The sequence below is a fragment of the Dromiciops gliroides genome, chromosome 6 (assembly GCF_019393635.1).
Source record: "Dromiciops gliroides isolate mDroGli1 chromosome 6, mDroGli1.pri, whole genome shotgun sequence".
NCBI classification, from domain to species: domain Eukaryota; kingdom Metazoa; phylum Chordata; class Mammalia; order Microbiotheria; family Microbiotheriidae; genus Dromiciops; species Dromiciops gliroides.
The window spans coordinates 276,639,387-276,659,792 of record NC_057866.1 but is presented as its reverse complement, the minus strand read 5'-3'; the positions used below and the strand labels follow the sequence as shown (position 1 = coordinate 276,659,792).

General features: G+C 48.9%; 1 protein-coding gene across 1 annotated transcript; it reads right to left on the bottom strand.

The window, feature by feature from the left end:
• Positions 1-2,091: 2,091 nt before the first annotated feature.
• On the bottom strand, positions 2,092-18,752 carry SARAF (store-operated calcium entry associated regulatory factor). The gene is made up of 6 exons (XM_043969450.1): positions 18,434-18,752; positions 8,183-8,361; positions 7,137-7,581; positions 5,939-6,068; positions 4,433-4,584; positions 2,092-3,921 (listed from the first exon to the last, which is right to left on the bottom strand). The coding sequence occupies exons 1-6, from the start codon at positions 18,555-18,557 to the stop codon at positions 3,896-3,898; spliced, it is 1,056 nt and encodes a 351-aa protein (XP_043825385.1). The 5' UTR covers positions 18,558-18,752; the 3' UTR covers positions 2,092-3,895.
• Positions 18,753-20,406: the final 1,654 nt, after the last annotated feature.

Here is a 20,406-nt window from a genome sequence, read left to right as displayed (position 1 = left end):
GGAATGGACTTGCCTCACCAATAGGGAGCTTCCAGAGGCCAAGGCACGCCAGCTTTGTGGAGGAGTTTGGGCAACATGGCCACAAAGGTCTCTTTCACGCTCAAGAGTCTCTGCTTGAAGATGTATCCTATAAAAATTATGGATAAATTGTTTTTATAAATGAGATCATCAAGTAGAAAAACTCATCCGAAGGAATCCTTTTGTGAAATGAGAGATCATCCCCTAACCACAAGGCCTCCCTCTGATGTCCCATGGTGACATGAAGGCAACCTGAGCTCACAATGAGTTTGCCAATGGGGACCAGCTTGGATAGGTTCTGCTGGGCCAGAAAGTGTGCAATCCTGCCAACATGGTATGTGTGTGTGTGTGTGGGGGGGGTCTTCTTTCTGAGGACCAAGGCCTCATCACCAGCAGGCTGGCCACTTAGCAATGCCTCCTTTGCATACGGTGATCCATGAAACATAATTAAATATTAAATTTAAAATGAAAATTTAAAATCTCTCACTCTGACACAGTCTTTTTACTTATAAGGTGACTGTAGCAGAAAAGGCAGCTCAAAGTGTTCAACGGGCAGTTTTCAGATCACCAATAGCCCTGACTTAACTGCGGGTCCTCTTAGTGTGAGATCTCTGCCTAGCAACCAAGGAATTGGCATATTATTAGATTAACTATACAGTTTAGATAGACAGAGAGGACTGAGTCAAATATATAAAAATACAAGTCATTCCCCAACTGATAAATGGCCAGTTTTCAGACAAAGAAATCAAAGCTATCTATAATCATATGAAAAAAAATGCTCCATCACCATTGATCAGAGAAATGCAAATTAAATGAACTGAGCCATGACCTGTCTGAACCAAGACAAATGAAACCAGAAGCCCAGGGGGAGTTGTGGCTTGGAAAGGACGGCTCGTAGGTTCTCCCGGGAGACAGAAACAAAGGAGTTGGTTCCATCAAGCACCCAGAGAACAATTTCTATTTGACAGTAAATGTTTACTCCTTTCTCCCTCCCCATGACAAAAGGATTTGATTAGGAGATCATAACATTCCTTCCACCATGGAATCTCATACGTGTTATTCCATGATTCCCTGACAAAGGTAACCACATGGAACTTTTCAGTGGCCCTCTGTGATCAAGAAGGACATAAAAATGGTAGCCAACAGTTATGGAGGATGTCTTGAACAAGGGCCTAATAATGGAAGAGTCTTTACATCTGGAGAGGGTCTTCAGATGCTCATTTGTGGAAGATACAAGACCTCCCCAATGAGATCATGAACACTCAAGATTAGCCTAATGGCTAAAACTAAATGAAGAGTACCCACCATCTAGATCAGTGGTTTTTTGTGTCATGGATCCCTGCACGGGCAGGGTGGTGAAGCCTGTGATTTCTTCTCAGAATTCAGTAGGTGAATATTCATGACTGGATCACCAGATTCCAAGTTCTTCCTAGACAACTGTCTGATTTGTAGGACATTATATATAGCTAGAGCTGCTTAGTGGCTCTGGGAGGAAAGGTAGGAGCAATTTACCCTGCCGCTCACCCCCTGCACTGTGGGTCCTTATTCAGATTCTGAGGGCCTGTCAAGCAGGGCTGCCTGGTCCCAGCCGCCAGGAAAGCGGGGCCAGTCCCATGACTGGCACAGGTCACTGCTTTAGGGGACACCTCCTCTTCTATCACCCTGAGGCCTGCAGAGCATTTCCCTTCACCTCTATTGTACAAGTTGGGGAAACAGATCATAGATTTACAGCAGAGCTACTTCATTTCTCGGCATCCATCTGAGGCCCTGGGAAGTCAGTGATCTGTTCAGGGTAACAAACAGTAGGCACCAGGTGTCTGCCAACTAATCCTGTTTCTTCCCCAGGACCCCAGGAAGCATTGATATTTGTGGTTTCATGGACCCCATCAGACTATCAGCTGCACGAGGGCAGGCTTCGATCTCACGGCCATCAGGACCAGGACTGTTGGCCTCTAGGGATCCACAAAGTTCGGTGTAAACTGAGGCGGCGTCCCACCTCCCAACTTCCCTCCCGGCCATAAACAACAGATACCAGTGGGGATCGACGGGAACAAAGGAGCCAGGCACTCTCCCTTGGGGCCAAGCTTAATTTATTGAAGTTCAAGAAAGGGAAAAAGAGCAAAGATATGTCTTACAGAACACAACACGAACAGAACAAGCACAAGCAGCTGTGGGCACCACCAGCAAAGACACAGATTTAGAAGGGAATAAACATCCGAAACACCCTCGACACCAAGCCAACCAGAGCAACAGCAGCAGCAGTGGGAGGCGCTTCGTCCCCACCCCCTCCAGCCCTCCCCTGGGGCAGAGCAGCCTTCCCTGATGGCCCCTCCCCCTGCCAGCGCCCACCCGCCCATCCCTCCCTCCCTCCCTCCAGTAATCCTTTTCATCGTCCACACTTATGCTATGTACAAGCTGCCTCCTGTTGGAATGAATGTAAGCCCAGCGAGGGCACCCAGCACAGTGCCTGGCACAGATATGCTAGATTGATCTATTGATTGGTTGGAGCCCTCAAGTTTCCTGAATAGCACCGTGGACAGCGGTGGTGCATTAGGAGGACTGGGCTTCTGAGGGCAGAGGTGGGAAGCATGCAATTTCCAGACTTAGCAGGTCCCCAGTCACCCCTCACCTAGTACATGCTCACAACAAGCCAAGGACTCCTACTCTACCTCCTCACACAAGCAAACATGGACCCCAACGAGCTCCTCACTCTTCTCACCTGAAAGACAGCTGCCTAAGACCAAAGAATCCCCCGTGCTTGAAAAACAAAACAAAGCACACACTCCCTGCTCCTCAGGGACTGAACAAGCTCACTCCAGCAAAGGAAGGAGGGCTCTTCCGGATTCCAGCTCTGCCAGGGAGGCTGAGATCCTCCTAGGTACACTCCCCAGCGACCCGCCTCCGCTCACACTTAAACAAGGGAAGTCCTTGAGAAGTAAGTAGGGCTGCTGACGGAGGTCTGACTCGGCTGTCATGCTTGCCCTGTCTCTCTGGACAGCCCAGGGAGGTCGGTCCAGAGGAGACAGCAAGCATGGGCCTGTCAGAGGCTGTGAGCACACCACCTTTCAGAGCCTCCTGCTCCCAGGCTGCGGCCTGAGAAACTGTCTTATAATGTGGTGGGGGACAAATGGCTGAAGGAAGCAGGCCTGGGGCGGGGAACAGTCCAAAAGGGACTCTTGAGAAAGAAAATGGGGATCGTAATCCACTTCTCAGCGGCTCAAATGGGACAACACACTTCCCCCGGGCGAGGGGCTTCATCCCTTCAGCTGACGCGGGCTGCCCTCAAAAATCCCCCTTTCTAAGGTTTGCTGTTGGCACCCCCACCCCCAACACACCTACCAGCTTCCCTCTGTACAGACAAGCCCCAAGCTCTCGAAGTGCTTGGAAAGCCTGCCCCCGTCACCCAACCCTACGGGGCAAAGGAAGAAAGCTGTCTACTGGGGAGATGGGGTCTTGGGGCCAGTTTCCCATCGACCGTTTAGAGTAGCCCCTGGCTGTGGAAGCTGAGCTGGAGAAAAAGCGTCCCCCCAGCCCGCACCTCGTCAGGGGCTCAGTGGTCCTCTCTGTGGCAGGGATGCACACAGGAAGAGGGGCAGGTGGAACGCAGACATTCAAGGGGCCAGGGCAGTGCGCATCCTTCAGAAGCTGCCAAAAAACCGCTTGCCCGTGGCGGCCAAAGGTCGCCAAATCTACCTCCAGCCCACTGACTCTTAGCTATATTACAGAACTGATGACGAAGAGTGTTACGAGCAACCATCCGCCTCTAAACTTGAAGACGTTTTCTTCCCACAGTTCTTAGTACATAGCTTTTTAAAGAGAAAATGACCCCAAAATAAGAAATTTGCGTCTGAAGGTTTTATTCATCCACCTTGTCTTCTTAACGTCTTTTGGTGGTGGCAAACCCTAGAAGGGGAAGAACAAAAACTCCATTAGGTTTATCCCAACCACTTCGGGCAACAGCTCAGCAAACCAGAGGCAGGATGTAGGGACGGGGCCAGCTCCAAATGGTGCAGAGGTGGCAGGCATACCACACCACCTCGGGTCAAATTATTTTTTCCCAAGGTCAGCACCTTCGGGCTTCTATCAAGTACTCCACAGAAGGCAGAACTTCAATTTTCTATTCCTCATTAACTTGCTCCTCATCAGACCCGAGTCTGAGACTTGGTTCTGGTCACTTCTACCTGTGTGAGCCTGGACAGGAGGGTGCCCACCTCCATCGGTGGGAGGGGATCGGACACCATTTCCTAGACCAGTCATGGGAGTGGCGATCCCAGACCCACTCAGTCCGAAATAAAAAGGAAGGTGGAGGCAGGAAGAAGGGTCTGGGCTGACTCTGGTGACCCGTGCTCTAAGGACCACCACTGGGGAGGGCCAGGCACAGAAGGACGGCTGACCACCAAGGCTCCAAACTCACCTGACGTGGTCCTCGTCCCCGTTTTGGAGCTCGAGGGAGACCCAGAGCTCCGGGAGTTAGCGGCAGCGGACGGGGGCACCGGATTGTTCCACGTGTTGAAGTACGGGGGAGGATACGCAGGATGAGTCCAGGTGTTTGACAGGGGCGTGGCCCTGGAAAGCAAGAAGGGGCAAGAGAGAAGGCTCAGCTCTGGAGGTTTGGCCTCTAGTGAGTCATTCAGGCCCCATTTCAGAAACAGCACAGGTTTTAGATTTCACACGAAGATCACCGGCAGGGGAGGTGACCCAATGTTTACTCAAGAGCAGGTTCAGAAATAAAATCCAAGCCCAACAGCCTTGGGGCCCTGCTGCGGCTCATTCTGTTTTCCCTGAGATCCTAGATCTCTGAAGCTCCTGCAGATGGACTTCACGGTGACTGTGTCTAGTGTCCTCAGGGCTCCACCCTGCGGTCCTACCGACACGGCATAACTCCGCTGTTATTTGAGTCATTTGGTATTTCCTTGTTGGGTCTGTTTGGAGACCAGGTTTAGCAGCCAATCCCAGGCCTGACCTCACTGCCCATCGGCACACCTGCTCCACTGCCAACATGGGCCAGCCTTGGTGGCCCCCTGGCTACTGGGGGCTCACCATACTGGTGCCCAACATGGTGTAAATGCCTGACGGCTTAGCCCACTGCCACCAGAGCTCCCCAGCTCAAGCAATCCACCAACCTCAGCCTCCCTAGAAGCCAGGATTACAGGAGCGCACGCCTTCCTGGCTTAAGGAGCCTTCTGTAATATAGCTAAACAGGCACCAAGTGTGCCTGGTAGAGACCGACTCCCACAAATCTGAGGCATTTGGAATTATTCTGAATAATTGGGCTTCCTTCTGTATTCCGCTATCATGTCAAAATACTGCTGGTTTTCATGTGTTTTGATCGCAGTGCTATGTTCAAGTCAACCAACTTAGCTGCCTCTCCGTGCCAGGCACTGTGCTATTAATGCCTGCCAATTCCTAGCCTCAGCGATCCCGAGGTTTCTTCAGCTATTGCATTTGAAGCAAAGAAAGGCAATGTGCTCATCTCTTAGCCCACCTGCAGCCTTTATTTCTTTCTCTTGTCTTAGCGCTCCTGTCAGCATTTTTACAACTATGTCAAGTAACCAAGAACAGGAGCCTCACACCTATATTTATAGGGAGAGTCTGACCCCAAATCCTAAGCTTTCTGCAGTACCAATTCTGTTACCTTCATGAAACGAGATGAATACAGTTCAATTCACTCCCATTAAAATCCTGAGATGGGGGCAGTGGATAGAGCACCAGCCCTGGATTCAGGAGGACCTGAGTTCAAATCTGGCCTCAGACACTTGACACTTACTAGCTGTGTGACCCTGGGCAAATCACTTAACCCCAATTGCCTCACCAAAAAAAAAAAAAATCCTAAGATGGAGTCAAAAGCTAAAAATGAGTCCCAGACACACAGCCCAAAGGGAAGGGGAGGAAGGAACGAACACCGGGTGGTGAAGCATACCTGCTGTTTCCGAACAAGTAGCCTAAAAGGCCACCAGTCCCCAATCCAGTCCAGAATCCAGGGCCAGATTGGCCAAACGCTTGGGGACCCGTGAAAGAGTTGCCAAAGCCCCATCCGGGGGTACCCGATGCTAATGCAAACAGCAGAGACGAGTGTTAGCGCAGAATCCCCTTCCCAGGGGAGGCCACCCCAGGCCAGGCCAAGCCCCCCAGCTCAGGAGGAGGCTGCCTCCACACATTGCCTAGCCAATCAGCTCTTAGAACCTCCCCCCCCCCCCACCCTCCAGAGCCAAGGTTCTCCATGAAAACCAGGCTCTCAGGACAAGACTCAAAGGCAGGCCCTCTGACTTCCCATCCCCTGGTCTTTCCCCTACAGTAGTACACAGTCCCGAAGAGGCCAGTTCTCCCCTCTCCAAGACCCAAAGGAGAAATTTCCAAGTAAAACCCAACGTGTCTTGGTTCTCCCTGTGTCCCCTTGCCCCCATTTCTCTACCCCTCTTCACCAAGTCCCCCCAATCAGTGGCCTCCTATGCAGGTCTTCCGGACCATCAAATTCTCTAACTCGGCAGAGTGAATTAAGCTGGGCCTCAGTTTCTTGATCAGCAAAATGAGGGGTTTGGACAAAACCATCTGCAAGGTCACTCCCCTTTGGATTTCACAGGATCATGGGGTTACTGCTGTACCTACTTTACAGATGAGAAAAACAATCACCACTCTGGCGTGGCAACCTTTGTTGTCGTTCAGTTGTCTCCGCCTCTTCACGGCCCCATTTGGGGCTTTCTTGGCAGAGACACTGGCGGGGTTCGCCATTTCCTTCTCCAGCTCATTTGACAGATGAGGAAACTGAGGCAAACAGGGTTAGATGACTTGCCCAGGGTCACACAGCTAGAAGTGTCTGAGGCTGGATTTGAACTCAGGAAGAGAAGTCTTCCTGACTCCCGGCCCAGTGCTCTATGCACCTCACCACTGGTGTGACAACACAGCCAAGCCATATAAACACCCTAAGTCATGGCCAAGGTTTCAACCTCCCTACAGTCCTGCTTTTAACCCTAAGCTTTGTGGGGTCTTCAAAATGCCCTAGAACCCACCCCAACCCAGCAAGCTCTGGGGGGATGGTGACAGGGACACAGCAGCAGTCACCACACTCACAAGAGACACCGGAAGCCATCCCTTGGGGGAGAGTAGCCATAGCAACATACCTGTGAAATAGGACTTGAAGCCTGGGGGAGGAGGAGGCGGGGGTGGGGACGCCTGGAAGAACCTCTGGTGGTCCTGGGGATGCTCAGTGTAGGGCGGGGGGAGATCCTCATTCTGGGCTTTCAGAAAGAGCTTATAAACGCCCAAGGCCAGCACCAGCAGGACGACGACGGCCAACAGGCCCCTGGTGCTAGAGGGCACGGGGGAATCCATCTTCTCAACGTACCCAGGGAAGTAATTGGAGCCGTAGGTGTTCCCGTGGCTGCTGGTGCCGCTGCCGCCGGCCTCTTTGTATTTCTTCCGGCCTTGCTCGGTCAGCTCCAGGTTGAATTCCAAGCCGCAGGAGCCGCGGAGCACGTAGGGGTCGTCGGGGTAATCGTAACCTTCGCAGCTCACGGCGGTCTTGCCGAATCGGTAGGACGTGTCGAGCTCGGCTTTACATTCCCACTGCAGAGGGCACAGAAGAGGCAGCTGCCTGCTGTCATCCCACGGAGGGGACAAGCAAGCAGCTGCGTGCAGGGCCGCCCTCTGGGCCCCCAGGCCTGCCCCTCCACGGATGGAGGGAACACCCTGGACTCAAGGATCTCTCAAGGCCAACGATCCTGGCACTTCCTCGAGGGAGAAGCAGCCCAAACGGCCTGATTCTGCAGTATATGAAATCTAGTCTGCCTTTTTCTTGGGGGAAGGGAGGGAGGGAAACCAGACCCGGTGATCCCAGGGAGGAAAAGGGGGCACCACCAAGAAGTCCCATGACCTCCCCAGGGTCACACCACAGTACATATGGGTATCACGGCTCGAACCCAGGTCTGAGGGACCTCATCCAAAGAAGACTGACTGCTAGGATGTGTTCTTTCTCCTGACGGCAAATGAGGTCAGGTCATCTCAGGCTGAATGGTCACAGTACATCAAGGCAAGGAAGGGACTCCCTGCACGACCTTGAGTAAGTCACTGCCCTTGAGACCTGAATTTCTGCCTCTGTGAAATCAGGCAGTCTCTCCTAAAGGAGCCCGCCCAGACTCCTGGACAGGGTCCCTACCAATGCCGGTACCTGAACGTCAAAGCCATCCCAGCCCTTGTTGCGGCACTGCACGACTTCGGGGATGTGGGCAGGACACCCAGCAGAGCCGCCGAGGCACTGCAGCTGAGGGATGGGCGCAGTCCTCCGGGCAGTGGTGAAGCGGTCCCGGTGGAGGGTCAAAGCCTGGATGTCCCGTAGCAGAATTTTCTCTACAGAGCAAAAGAGATAATATCAGCATGATACAGACAGAGGACAAGAGATCGCCAGCCTGGCTGCCGCCTGGAGCAGCTTCTCAGTCACCACTGGCTGCCTCCCTGCGGCCCAGACCGGTTGCCAGGCTGAAATGAAGCTTGTGGACATAACCTTACCAGGTCAGGAAGGCAGAGGAGCTCCACTACAGGTACGGGAAAGGACGTGGGGAGCCACAGACCTTATAAGGGCCCAGACCAAGGAAGATGGACAACAATGAGGCCAGGCCAGCTGGAAACCCACGGACCTGGGCAGCTAGGTCAGGTTACAAGCAGGGACTGGGAGAGGCCACCCCAGAAGCTGCGGACCAGCACAGGCACTCACCTGACTTGACCTCACACAAAATAAAGCATGGGGTAGAATGTTCTGACATGAAAAATGTGCCTTTAAAGAAAGTGTGATAAAAAGTGTCTCCTGAAAAGAAATGTAAAAACTACCTATGAGCAAGGTTCCCTTCCAAAGGAGAACAAAAGTTCAAATGAGGCTTTGTGAATGGGATGCAATAACGTTATGCTGTGAGAAAGGACAAAGGCTGGAAAGCCCTGTGTGAGCCGATGCAGAGGGCAGAGAGCAGCCCCACAATGGGGAACTCTAATCCACACGGTGACCAAGGACTGCTCCAGAGGGCTCAGGAGACAGCATGTACTCACCTCCTGACAGAGATGGGAAGGCTCAGGGTGCAGAAAGAGACCAGTGGCCAGGGCAGGCATTTGTTTTGCTTAACTATATTTATCACAAAAGTTTTGTCTTTTTTTTTCTATTAGGGAAGCAAGAGGTAGAAAGGAAAGAAAATAAATGCTTATGGACAGAAAAAAAAAATTAGCTTCAGAAAAGAAAGAAAAAAAAGAAATGATTGATGGGGTAGAAATTATGGGAACTCTCTGGGGAAGTAACCACTCCAGCCTATAGTCTGAACAAGGAGAACAGCACAATCTAAAATGATACCAAACTCTGGGCAAACAGGGAAGAGCCCATGGACCAAGATGCTTCAGAAGGAGATGCTCAAGCATAAAATGCTGGAGACACAAAAGGATACAATTTCAATGAGGAAGAAAAACGCAATTTGTTTACAGAGGCTGATGTGGATACACAGGGAACTCACCAGCCAGCAGATTTTAAAAAGAAATGTACAGAAGATGGAAGCAAGGCCAGGAACAGGAGAGGAATGTGAAAGTCTGGCACAGTCCTGCAAGAATGTTCTCAGGACAACTAATGGCTTTGACAAAGTTACAGGCTACAAAACATACCCTCAAAAAATCAACAGCATTGGGGCAGCTGGGTGGTGCAGTGAATAGAGCAGGAGCCCTGGAGTCAGGAGGACCTGAGTTCAAATCCGGCCTCAGACACTTGACACTTACTAGCTGTGTGATCCTGGGCAAGTCACTTAACCCCAATTGCCTCAACCCCCCCCCCCCAATCAACAGAATTTTTATAGAACGATAACAAAATCCAAGATACAATAATAAAAAAGAAAAATCCCATTCAAAATAACTACAATTTACATAAAGCAGCTAGGGGACTGATCTAACAAAGCACGTCTTCTGTACAGATTCAAGTATAAAGTGCTTCTTAATAAAAATCAAGTACAACTTATTAAACAGTTGGAGAACTATTATCCAGGGCTCATGGGGCTGGGCCAATGTAAAATTTGTCAAAAGTACCAAAGTTAATTTATGCTTTTAATACATCAATCAAATTACGAAAGGGATATTTTATAAAATTTGATGAAATAATAAAAAAATTCATGTAAAAAAAATAAAGAGATGTAGAGTATCATGTGAAATGATAAAAAGCGGTAGGGATTGGGGGTGGGGTGGGGGAGGGAGAGAATAATAGCACTCCCGGACTTCAAGTTATACTATAAAGGCGTCATCAAAACCATCTGGGGCTGGTTAGAAAAGAGAGGCAGCTCAGCTGAACAAGCTACACAAGAGAGAACCAGAAACAAGAGAACTAAATAATTCAGTGTTTAATAAACTGGAAAACGGACTAGTTAGGAAAGAACTCCTTATTTGTTTAAGAAAAAAATCTCCTGGGAAAATGAAAACAAATATGGCAGAAATCAAGCTTAGATTAACACCTTATAAACCAGATTCCACATTCTAAATGTATATGTGACCTTAAAGATCAGACCATTTTTTTAAAAAGCTTGAAGAACGGATCATATGCTTTTCACAGTTCCCTTAAACAAGAGATGGAAATAATTATAAAAGAAAACTGATAATTCTGATTATATCAAAATGAAAAGCTTCTATACAAACAAAATTAACACACAGAATAAGGAAAGGGGTCAAATGGGGGAAAAACATTGTATCAAATACTTGCTTGTTTGGTTTTTGTTTTGGGGTTTCTTTTTGCAGGGCAATGGGGGTTAAGTGACTTGCCCAGGGTCACACAGCTAGTGTCAAGTGTCTGAGACTGTATTTGAACTCAGGTCCTCCTGAATCCAGGGCCAGTGCTCTATCCACTGTACCACCTAGCTGCCCCTATGTTTTGTTTTGTTTTGTTTGTACCAAATACTTGCAATAAGGGTTGGTTCATAAAACAAAGACAAATAATTCCATTTCAAAAGAAGAAACCTGAAGCTATTAACAGCCATAGGAAAATGCTCCAACTTACTAACAGTGACAGAATTGCAAACTTAAACACCTCTGAGGTTCCACCTCACACCCGTGCATTGACAAAGATGACCAAAAAAATGAAAAAGGACAAATTTCTGGAAGAGCTGTGGAAAAACAGGGACCATGATGTAGTTCAGCTACTCTGGAAGTCAATTTATAATTATGTCCCCCAAAATCAAATGTGCGCAGCCTTTGACTCCTCAATTTCACTATTGCATATCCCAAAAGAAAGAGGTAAATACAAAGATATTTATAGCAGCTTTTTGTTAAAGCAAATGATTGGAAACAAAGTGGGTCCCCAACAGAGGAATGGATGACCAAATGATGCATATGATCATAATGGAATATTACTGCACCCCAAGAAATGATGGAAGGGTTGGTGGGAAGACTTGCATGAACTGATGCAAGGTGAAAAAAGCAGATCCAGAACAATTCACACAATGACTACAGTAATGTAAATTCCAAAGGCCCAACAGCAGAGCATACAGCCCACCTCCTGAGAGAAAGGTGGTGGACTGGAGGTGCACACTAGTACTTACCTTCCCAGATATGGCCAAGTAGCGAGCAGAAGGAAGTTCAGGAGAGGACACAGACAAGCACTGCCATTATGCTGTTACATTTAATACACACTTTAAAAAACCAAGCTGTATCCAGCAGAAGTTCCTGTTTCCACAAGCACTGTGAACACAATCATCTTTCCCTTTTTTCTTTTTCAAACACGACACTTTTTCTGTTCTTTTTAAATAGAAATGTTGGTGTTTGTGGGTGTTTGTTTTGTATGTGTTCACCTGCCCCTGTCATCTCTCCTAGAATATAATCTCCTTGAGGGCAGCATCAATCTCATTTTTCATTTGGGTATCCCCAGCACCTAGCACAATGCCTGGCATGTAGTAGACACTGATAAGCACTTGATTGCTAAGTTCACTGGACATTTACGAGCTATGTGACCCTAGATGATCCCCTGGACTTCTTGATTTCCTCATCAGTAAAATGAGGGGGTTAGCCTCCTTTACAACTCTAAATTTATGAACCTCTAAGCCTCAGGAAGGTGCTTTGTAAATCTTGAAACGGAAATGACAGTGCTTGAAAACAGGCATACATATCTATTCAGACTTCTTCTATGTGGGGTTGTTATTAAAAAAAGAAAATCTTCCTATAATAACAACAATAATAATTGCTACAGAGAGCTTTGAGGTCTGTAAAGCATTTTAATTATTATCTCATTGTTTCCCAACAACAACCCTGAGAAGTACTAGCTATTATCATCTCCAACTTACAAATAAGCAAACTGAAAAAGGGAGTGGGTAATTGCCCACGGTCACATGGCTAGAAGTATCGAGTCCAGCTTAGAACTCAGGTCTCCCTGACCTGAGGAAGTGGCTCTACCCACTACACTACATGAGAAGGTGCTGGATTTGAAATGAGAGGGCTACTGAGAGCACTGAGAAGATGGTGACCCAGAATGACTTTTGAACACAGGAGGCTGCCAGATTCCTGGTCAGAAAAGGAACACACCAAACAAAAACTAACAAAAAATGTATTTGCCAAATTTACTTAAAAGGACCTTAAACCAAAAAGGATGGAGCCAAAGGAGAGGAATGTCTGTATGTCTCTCCCTCCAAGTGAGATACTATAGAAAGTAGCCACACGAAGGAGGAAAAATAACCCTGAGCCACTCAGAAATTCACAGAAGACAAAACGCAAGAAAGGAGTGGTAGAGTAAATGCAAATGTCCAAAGTTTAGGCAAAAACAGACAAGAGTCCTCACAAAAGGGGACACATGTGATCTCATAAGCATTACTTATTTGATATGACAAGGTAGATAAAAGCAGGGGTAAGATAGGAAGATGTACTCATGGGAGGAAATTCAGGAACCAGAAGGAAGAGGGAGCATGGTGGAGATGATTTGGGGAAAGGTCAAAGGAGAAAAAGGACTTAATATGACACTGGAGTATGCCAGAGACCACCTGGCCAAAAGGAAGAACTAGATGAAGAGACTGCAACAGATCCCAAGCCTGATACAAAGGCATCACAGAGGAGTGATGGGGGACCATCTGTTGGAACTGAAAAAAGGTGAGCCACAATCACCTTCTTGGGTTGCCTTAGTGATTATTTCATCCTTCAAAAGGGGAAGGAACCAAAAAAGGGGAAATGATTCTTGATCTGGTTCTCACACATAGGGAGGAACTGATTGCTGAGATAGAACAGGGGGGGGGGGGGAGTGACCACACAGCAAGACATAAATCTCAAATCAAGAGAAAACAGATTTCAAAGAGTTCAGAGGGAATATAGGCAGATAAGGAGGATCCCATGGATTAAGATGCCACAGTGAAAGTCAGTCCAGGAGGGTTGGGAGAGTCTCACAGATAAAATTTTAAAGATACATGGAAACAATTCCAAACAGGAAGAATAACAACTAGCATTTATACAGCACTTTAAAGTTTGCAAAGCCCTAACATCTCATTTGATCCTCATGACACCCTTCAGAGGTAGCTGCTATTATTATCCTCATTTTACAGCTGAGGAAAATGGGCTTGCCCAGGGTCACAAAGCTAAAAGACCTAAACCCCAAATGCTGGAAGCTGGGTTTGAACTCAGGTCTTCTTGAGTCCAAGTATAGTGCTCTCTCCATTATGCCACCTCAAACTGAGATTTGTCTGAGAATGATGTGGATGCAAAGGGAACTCCCAAGCTAACTTACATATTAATAATAAGAAGAAACATAAAGAAGCTGAAACCAAGGTCAGGTAACAGAATAACTACAAGAGTATAGTATGGGGGCAGCTAGGTGGCGCAGTGGATAGAGCACCGGCCCTGTAGTCAGGAGTACCTGAGTTCAAATCCGACCTCAGACACTTAACACTTACTAGCTGTGTGACCCTGGGCAAGGCTCTTAACCCCAATTGCCTCACTAAAAAAAAAAAAAAAAAAGAGTATAGTATGGGGGAAGCTAGGTGGTACAGTGGATAAAAGCACTGGCCTGGGGTTCAGGAGGTTCTGAGTTCAAATCCAGCCTCAGACACTTGACATTTACTAGCTGTGTGACTTTGGGCAAGTCACTTAACCCTCATTGCCCCGCCCTCCCCTCCAAAAAGAATACAGTATGGTCTCATAAAAAAATAGTATCATTAGGGTGATGCAGTTACATTTCTAATTCTACTTACTGATGCTAAAGCACAGAATGTGCAGAGGCTAGCAAAGAAAGCTAAGGTCAATAAAAAAGGATTTTAGGTATACTGAGAGAAATGAGAGGATTGGAGACAGGCCCCTTGCATGGAGTGGAGAGGATGACAACTGGCAAGAGAGAGCAAGCATTCTTATTTTGTTTGCTTTTCCCACAAAAAGGACTGGCCTGGACACTGTGAATGACAGAATAAAAATGACTAATGAAGAGGAGATGCTCAAGATAAGTAAGGAGATGGAAGAAAACAGTCAGCTGCCCTGGGTGAATTTAAATCACTTAGCTCTGAAAGAGCAGCTGACATGGTGGCTGAATCACTGTCAGTGACAGTTCAAAGAACATGGAAAATAGAACAGGTGCCAAAGGACTGCAAAAGGGCAGGCATCGTCCTCATTTTCCACAAAGGGAAGGCAATAGTCATCAGACTATAGGGCCAGTGAGCTTGGCCCTAATGATCCATTCTAGGGTTGTCCTAGGAATCAAAAAGATGGCTGCTGCATACCTAGAGAGGGAAGCAGTCACTCCAGAGAGCCCCCCTGGTGTGTCATCAGGTACAAGTCATGCCAGACCAACCTCACTTTCTTTTTGGGACAGGATTACTAAATTGGGTGGATTGCAAACTTTTGAGAAAGTATCCCCTCCTATGCTTGGGGACCAAATGGAGAGGCATTAATTACATATAATACAAAGTAGGCCAAAAGTCATGAAGGGTTTTCAATATTAATGACTCCTTTATTTTTTGTTTTTCATTTACAATACCATAGCATCATATACTGTATATATAGTAAATGAATTTATATTATGTGTGAAAAGTTAAATCTCATAAATAGGAAAACTTAATTTTCAAAAAGTTGTTAAACCATGGTGACTTTGGGCCCATCCTGTACAAACAAGTGAGATGGCAGGATACAAAGAGCAGCTGTTAATGGTTCAATGTTAGGGTGGCAGGAATGGCCAGTAGAGTAGTAGTCCAGCAGGCTGTGCTTGGCCCCGTATAATGTGCCATCTTTAACAACTTGGATAAAAGCATCAAGTGTGCCAATGACACCAAGTTGGGGGAGATGGGATGGCTAACACATCTGATGGTAGATTCAGGATTCTAAAGGCCCCTGACCACTTGGAATACCGGGCTAAGGCTAATGAAGGGAAATTCAAGAGCGATCAATGTAAAGTCTTGCACCTGGACTCAAAAAAACCCCAATTTCACAAATATAAGATGGGGGAGGAGTGGATAAAGGACAGTGGTTCTGAAAGAGCTGGGGAGTTTTAGGGGTCTGCAAGCTCAATGAGTCAGCAGTGTGATGTGGTGGCCAAAAAAGCTAATGGGAGCACAGCAGAGTTGTCAGGAAGAGGGAGATGATCATTCCCTTTTGCACCCAACTCATGTAAGCCCTCATCTCAAGGAAAACATTCTCGTTCTGGGCACCACAAATTTAAAAGGGTGTGAATAAGCTAGCGGGTACTCAGGGAAGGGCAATATGAAGGCCTCCAGTCTGTGTCATGAAAAGTAGCTGAGGAACTGCTGAAGAGAAGCCTGGGGAGAAGAGATGAGCCCTAAAGACAGGATCAGCAGCAGTGGGTAGACAGAAATTGCAAAGAAGCCAGTTTAGGCTTGCTCTCCAGCTTTCCCACTCAAAGCAGAATGGCATGCTACCAACCAGAAGTGGTGAGTGAGTCAGAAATCTGTCGATGCCCCTTGTCATACTGGGGGTTCCTCCAACACTCGCATTCTGTGACCCAGGTTCACATGCCTAGTTCTCCCATTGGTGGAGGGAGGCTCCTCAGCCAATCAAATCGAAGGTCCAGCCTGACCCGGGCCCTCTTCCAGCTGTATACCTTTCTCACTTGGCAAGCTCATCAGTGTTCATCTCTTCCATGCAGATTGACATCCAGCTCGAGCCTGTCTCCTGAGCGACAAACCAGCAACTGCCTCATGGGACACGGGTCCCACAGACAGCACAAACTCCAAGAACTCATTCTCCTTCCCCCCAAACCAACCCCTGTTCTAAACTACCAAGGGTACCACCATCCTCCCAGTCACCTGGACTCCTAGTCAACCAGCTGCCACATCTTGTCTTTGGGTTTCAGAATACCTCTTTTATGCATCTCCTCTCTACTCACGTCAAAATCCCAGCTCAAGACTTCATCACCTCTTGTAATAACCTTCTAATTGGTTTTCCTTCCTTGAGTTTCTCCCCTCTCCAACTCATCCTCCACTCGGCTAGCAATGTGATTTTTCTTGGTGATTTACTGACTGGCCTATAGGCTTCTCACCAACCACAGCCATCCTTGGACCACCACAGAAGGTAGAGGCCCAGGCTCAAGAAAGGTTCTGGGCTACGAGTGAGCAAATGACCAAGCACTGTGACCCAAAAGCCACAACGTGTTGGCCCAGACAGGCCACATCAAGCTGTCACCCAGCAGGAATGTCTGTCTAGGGGCCACTCAAGCCAACATGGCCTACAAATTTTGCAAAAACAGCAAACTTCCACACTGCACACACAGACTTTCCTGCCAAGAGCCCCAAGCCAACTCTGTTAAAGAGGTACTGAAGGTGTTTTTATCCCCATTCGACAGGTGAAAAAACTGAGGCACACAGAAGTGAGGTGAGTGGTCCAGGATCACTCACATAAGAGTATGAAAGATAAAGGGGGCTTAGTCATCCCTAGTAACCCTTTAATGGGTAGTGGTAATTCATTGTGAAAAACCAAATAATCACTCTACCTTCAATTTAGGTGACATTAGAGGGTAAGTACCCTGAGGACAGGGACTCTATTTGTTTTTTCTGTGCAATCCCAGTGGTTAACAGTTTCTGGCATCTAGTTAACGCTTAAAAAATGCTTGTTGCCCAATTGAATTTCATTCTGGACACAAGTGGGGGGGCCACAAAAGCTTCTGAAGAAAAATATTCTATCAGCTTTGTGGAGGATGGATAGAGAGCAAAGTTCATTCAATCAGGAGGACCTGAGTTCAAATCTAGCCTCAGACCCTTACAAGGGGTGTGCCCCCGCTCAAGTAAATCACTTGGGCTGTCAGCCTCAGTTTCCTCACCTGTAAAATAAAATAACACCTACTTCACAGGGCTGTTGTGAGGATTTAAAAATGACATCATATCTGTAAAGCAGGAGCCACTATCACCCAGTGCATCCAGGAGCAGCAGTCATTCCAATGAGCCTTTACACTAGGCAGGGGAACAAAGACAAAGCGCCCCTCAGGGAAGTCCCGGGATGTGCCCGTTCCCTCCAGTGTAAAATGAGATAAGGAGACCGGGTTCAGGCAGGACCAGGTGAAACGCAGTTTTAAAAAGAAAAGGCTCCGTGAATCCAGTCCGCAGGCGTCCCCGCCAGGCTGCGCCCCCACTCGCCCTCCCCTCCCCCCTTTCTCAGACAAAGGGTTTCTGGCTGGTTTCATCAGCCAGCCAGAGACAGGTGAACCCCCGAGGGGCCGAGCCACGAGATGCCGCCCGGGGGGCTCACGGCTCGTGGGGGACGGGGGGAGAGGGGGTTAGGACGGGAACATGGAGGATCAGAAGAATGCGCATTATGGCAACGGAGGACGAGACCCCACCCCCCTTCACCCGCAGTGGGGGGGCGGGATTAGGGAGGAGGGCGAAGGGATGGAAGAGAGGGCGGCAGCCACAGGGGAGGGGGCCCAAAGAGGAGGGGATGGGGATGCTGGCAAGGGAGGAGGAAGAGAGGGGGAGGGGGACAGACTAAAGACGTGGGAGGATGGAGAGAGGAGGGGAGGAGGGAGAAGGGAGGGGGTGACAGGGAGGATGGAGAGAGGAGGGGAGGGAGAAGGGAGGGGGTGAGAGGGAGACAGGGAGGACGGAGAGAGATGGGGAGGAGGGAGAAGGGAGGGGGTGACAGGGAGGACGGAGAGAGATGGGGAGGAGGGAGAAGGGAGGGGGTGACAGGGAGGACGGAGAGAGATGGGGAGGAGGGAGAAGGGAGGGGGTGACAGGGAGGATGGAGAGAGATGGGGAGGAGGGAGAAGGGAGGGGGTGACAGGGAGGATGGAGAGAGGAGGGGAGAAGGGAGGGGGTGACAAGGCGAGGGGGGCGAAAGCAGAAGAGGGGGTCGCCTCGAGAGGAGGGATGCAGCGGCCTCCCTAAGAAGAGGCCGGGGGTGGGGGCAGGGATGGAGGGGAGCCTTCGAGAACAGGGGGTGAGGAAGGGGCAGGCGTGACGGGGCTCCTCGGGGGAGGAGGGGGCCGGGCCGGGGGCCTCACCCGACTGGTCCCAGGCGAGGGCGGGGCTGGGCCGGGGCAGCAGCAGCAGCAGGAAGAGCGCGCCGAGCAGGGCCAGGCAGCGGCGGCCGCCCCAGAGCGCTGGGGCCGGGGCCGCGGGCGCCATGGAGGCGGCGCGCGGGGGTCGGCGGGCGGGCGAAGGCCGGGCGGGAACGCAGCGAGCTCGGACGTTCGGGAGCTGCAGACCTTCTAGACGGCTGCAGCGGACGGACTGCGGAGACGGGCGACGGGAGCGCGCTGCGCTCGTCTCCGTCCCGAGGCCTGCGGCACTGGGGCGGTGCCACGTTGAGGCCGCTGACTGGCTGCTCCCGCCACTCGCCCCGCCCTCGCCCCGCCCCTGCGCTTCGCGCCTGCGTCCGAGAGGAACGAGGCCTAGCCAGAGCGCTCCGCAGCTACGCGAGCCGGCGGCCACTGCGCAGGCGCATAGGGAAGCGGCCGTGCTCTCCACCCCGCCCCTCTCCACCTCCCACCATTCACCCCCCCCACCTTCCCCGCTCCTGTACTCCCCCGGCTCCTACGCCCACACGCTGAGCATCCTCAGGGCCGGCTGAGCCCAGTAACGGGAAGCTCCCAGCCCTCATTTCAGGGGCGTTCTTGGACCCACCCCCATCCTTCTCCGATCTTTCTGTTGATCCATCCCTACGCGCAGGCACCAGCATTTATCTATTAACCACAGCCAGCGTCAGTAGAGACGGCGCTTTGGGGCTGCGGCTGCTAACATCGCCCAGTTTTACTGATAATACTCATAACGTCAGCTAGCATTTCTAGAGCTCTTTGCGAAACGCCTTACGAATATTATCTTATTTGAGCCCTGGGAAGTAGGAACTAGTGTTGTCTACTTTTTACAGATGTAGAAACTGAGGCAGGCAGTGGTTAAGGGTCTTGCCCAGGATCACACAGCTAGTAAGCGTCTGAGGCAGGATTTGAACCCGGGTCTTTGTGTACTCTACCATCCGTACCTGCCTTACTTAGCGCCTACTATGTGCAGGGCAACTATGTATCCAAAGACAAAGTGAAACCATTACTGCCTAGAGTCTTGTTAACTGGTGGTCCCCAAAGTCTTACTACAGTTTTGAACTATTAAAGCTTAAATAGTAATTAATTATGAATAAATGTATAATTATATCAATGGAATTTATTTTACATTATTTTAGAATATATATAATAGATTATTATATTGTATATTGTTGTTGGACCATGGCATCATGACTTACACTGAATTGGATTTAAGTGAGGGAGGGCTGTGCAAGGTCACCAACCTCAGTCTCTCTTCCAGAGCCACCTGGGTCCAGTGGCAAGATATATATCAGGACGATTGGAGATGGATGTTTGAGGCAATCAGACTTAAGTAACTTGCTGCAGGGTCACACAGTTAGAAATATGTCATGAGGGAAATAGGTGGTGGGGGTCCTTAGGTATTCCTCTGTAAAGAACTCCACTCTTGAAAAAGTCCAGTTAGAATAAAATGGTCTTTTATTTGGATGCTAGAGAAAGTGACCTAGAGGGGAAGGAGATGGCTGAAAAACATTCTCCTCCTCAACAGAAGAAAAGCCAAAGCTTTTTTTTTTTTTGCAACAAACATTTATTTTATTTTCTAATTACATGTAAGGGCGGTTTTCAATATTCATTTTCATAAGATTTAGAGTTCCAAATTTTTCTCCCTCCCTTTCCTCCCCCCTCCACAAGATCACAATCAGGTTATATATGCACAATCCACAAGTGTTCTTTTTATCAGTTCTTTCTATAGGGGTGCATAGTAAGCTTCCTCATTAGTTCCTTGGGATTGTCTTGCATCATTGCACTGCTGAGAGTAGTTAAGTCATTCACAATTACTCATTGAACAATACTGCTGTCACTATGCACAATGTCCTCTCAGCTCTGCTCACTTCACCATACATCGATGTTCATTAGTCTTTCCAGGTTTTTCAGGGATCATCCTGTTTGTCATTCCACTA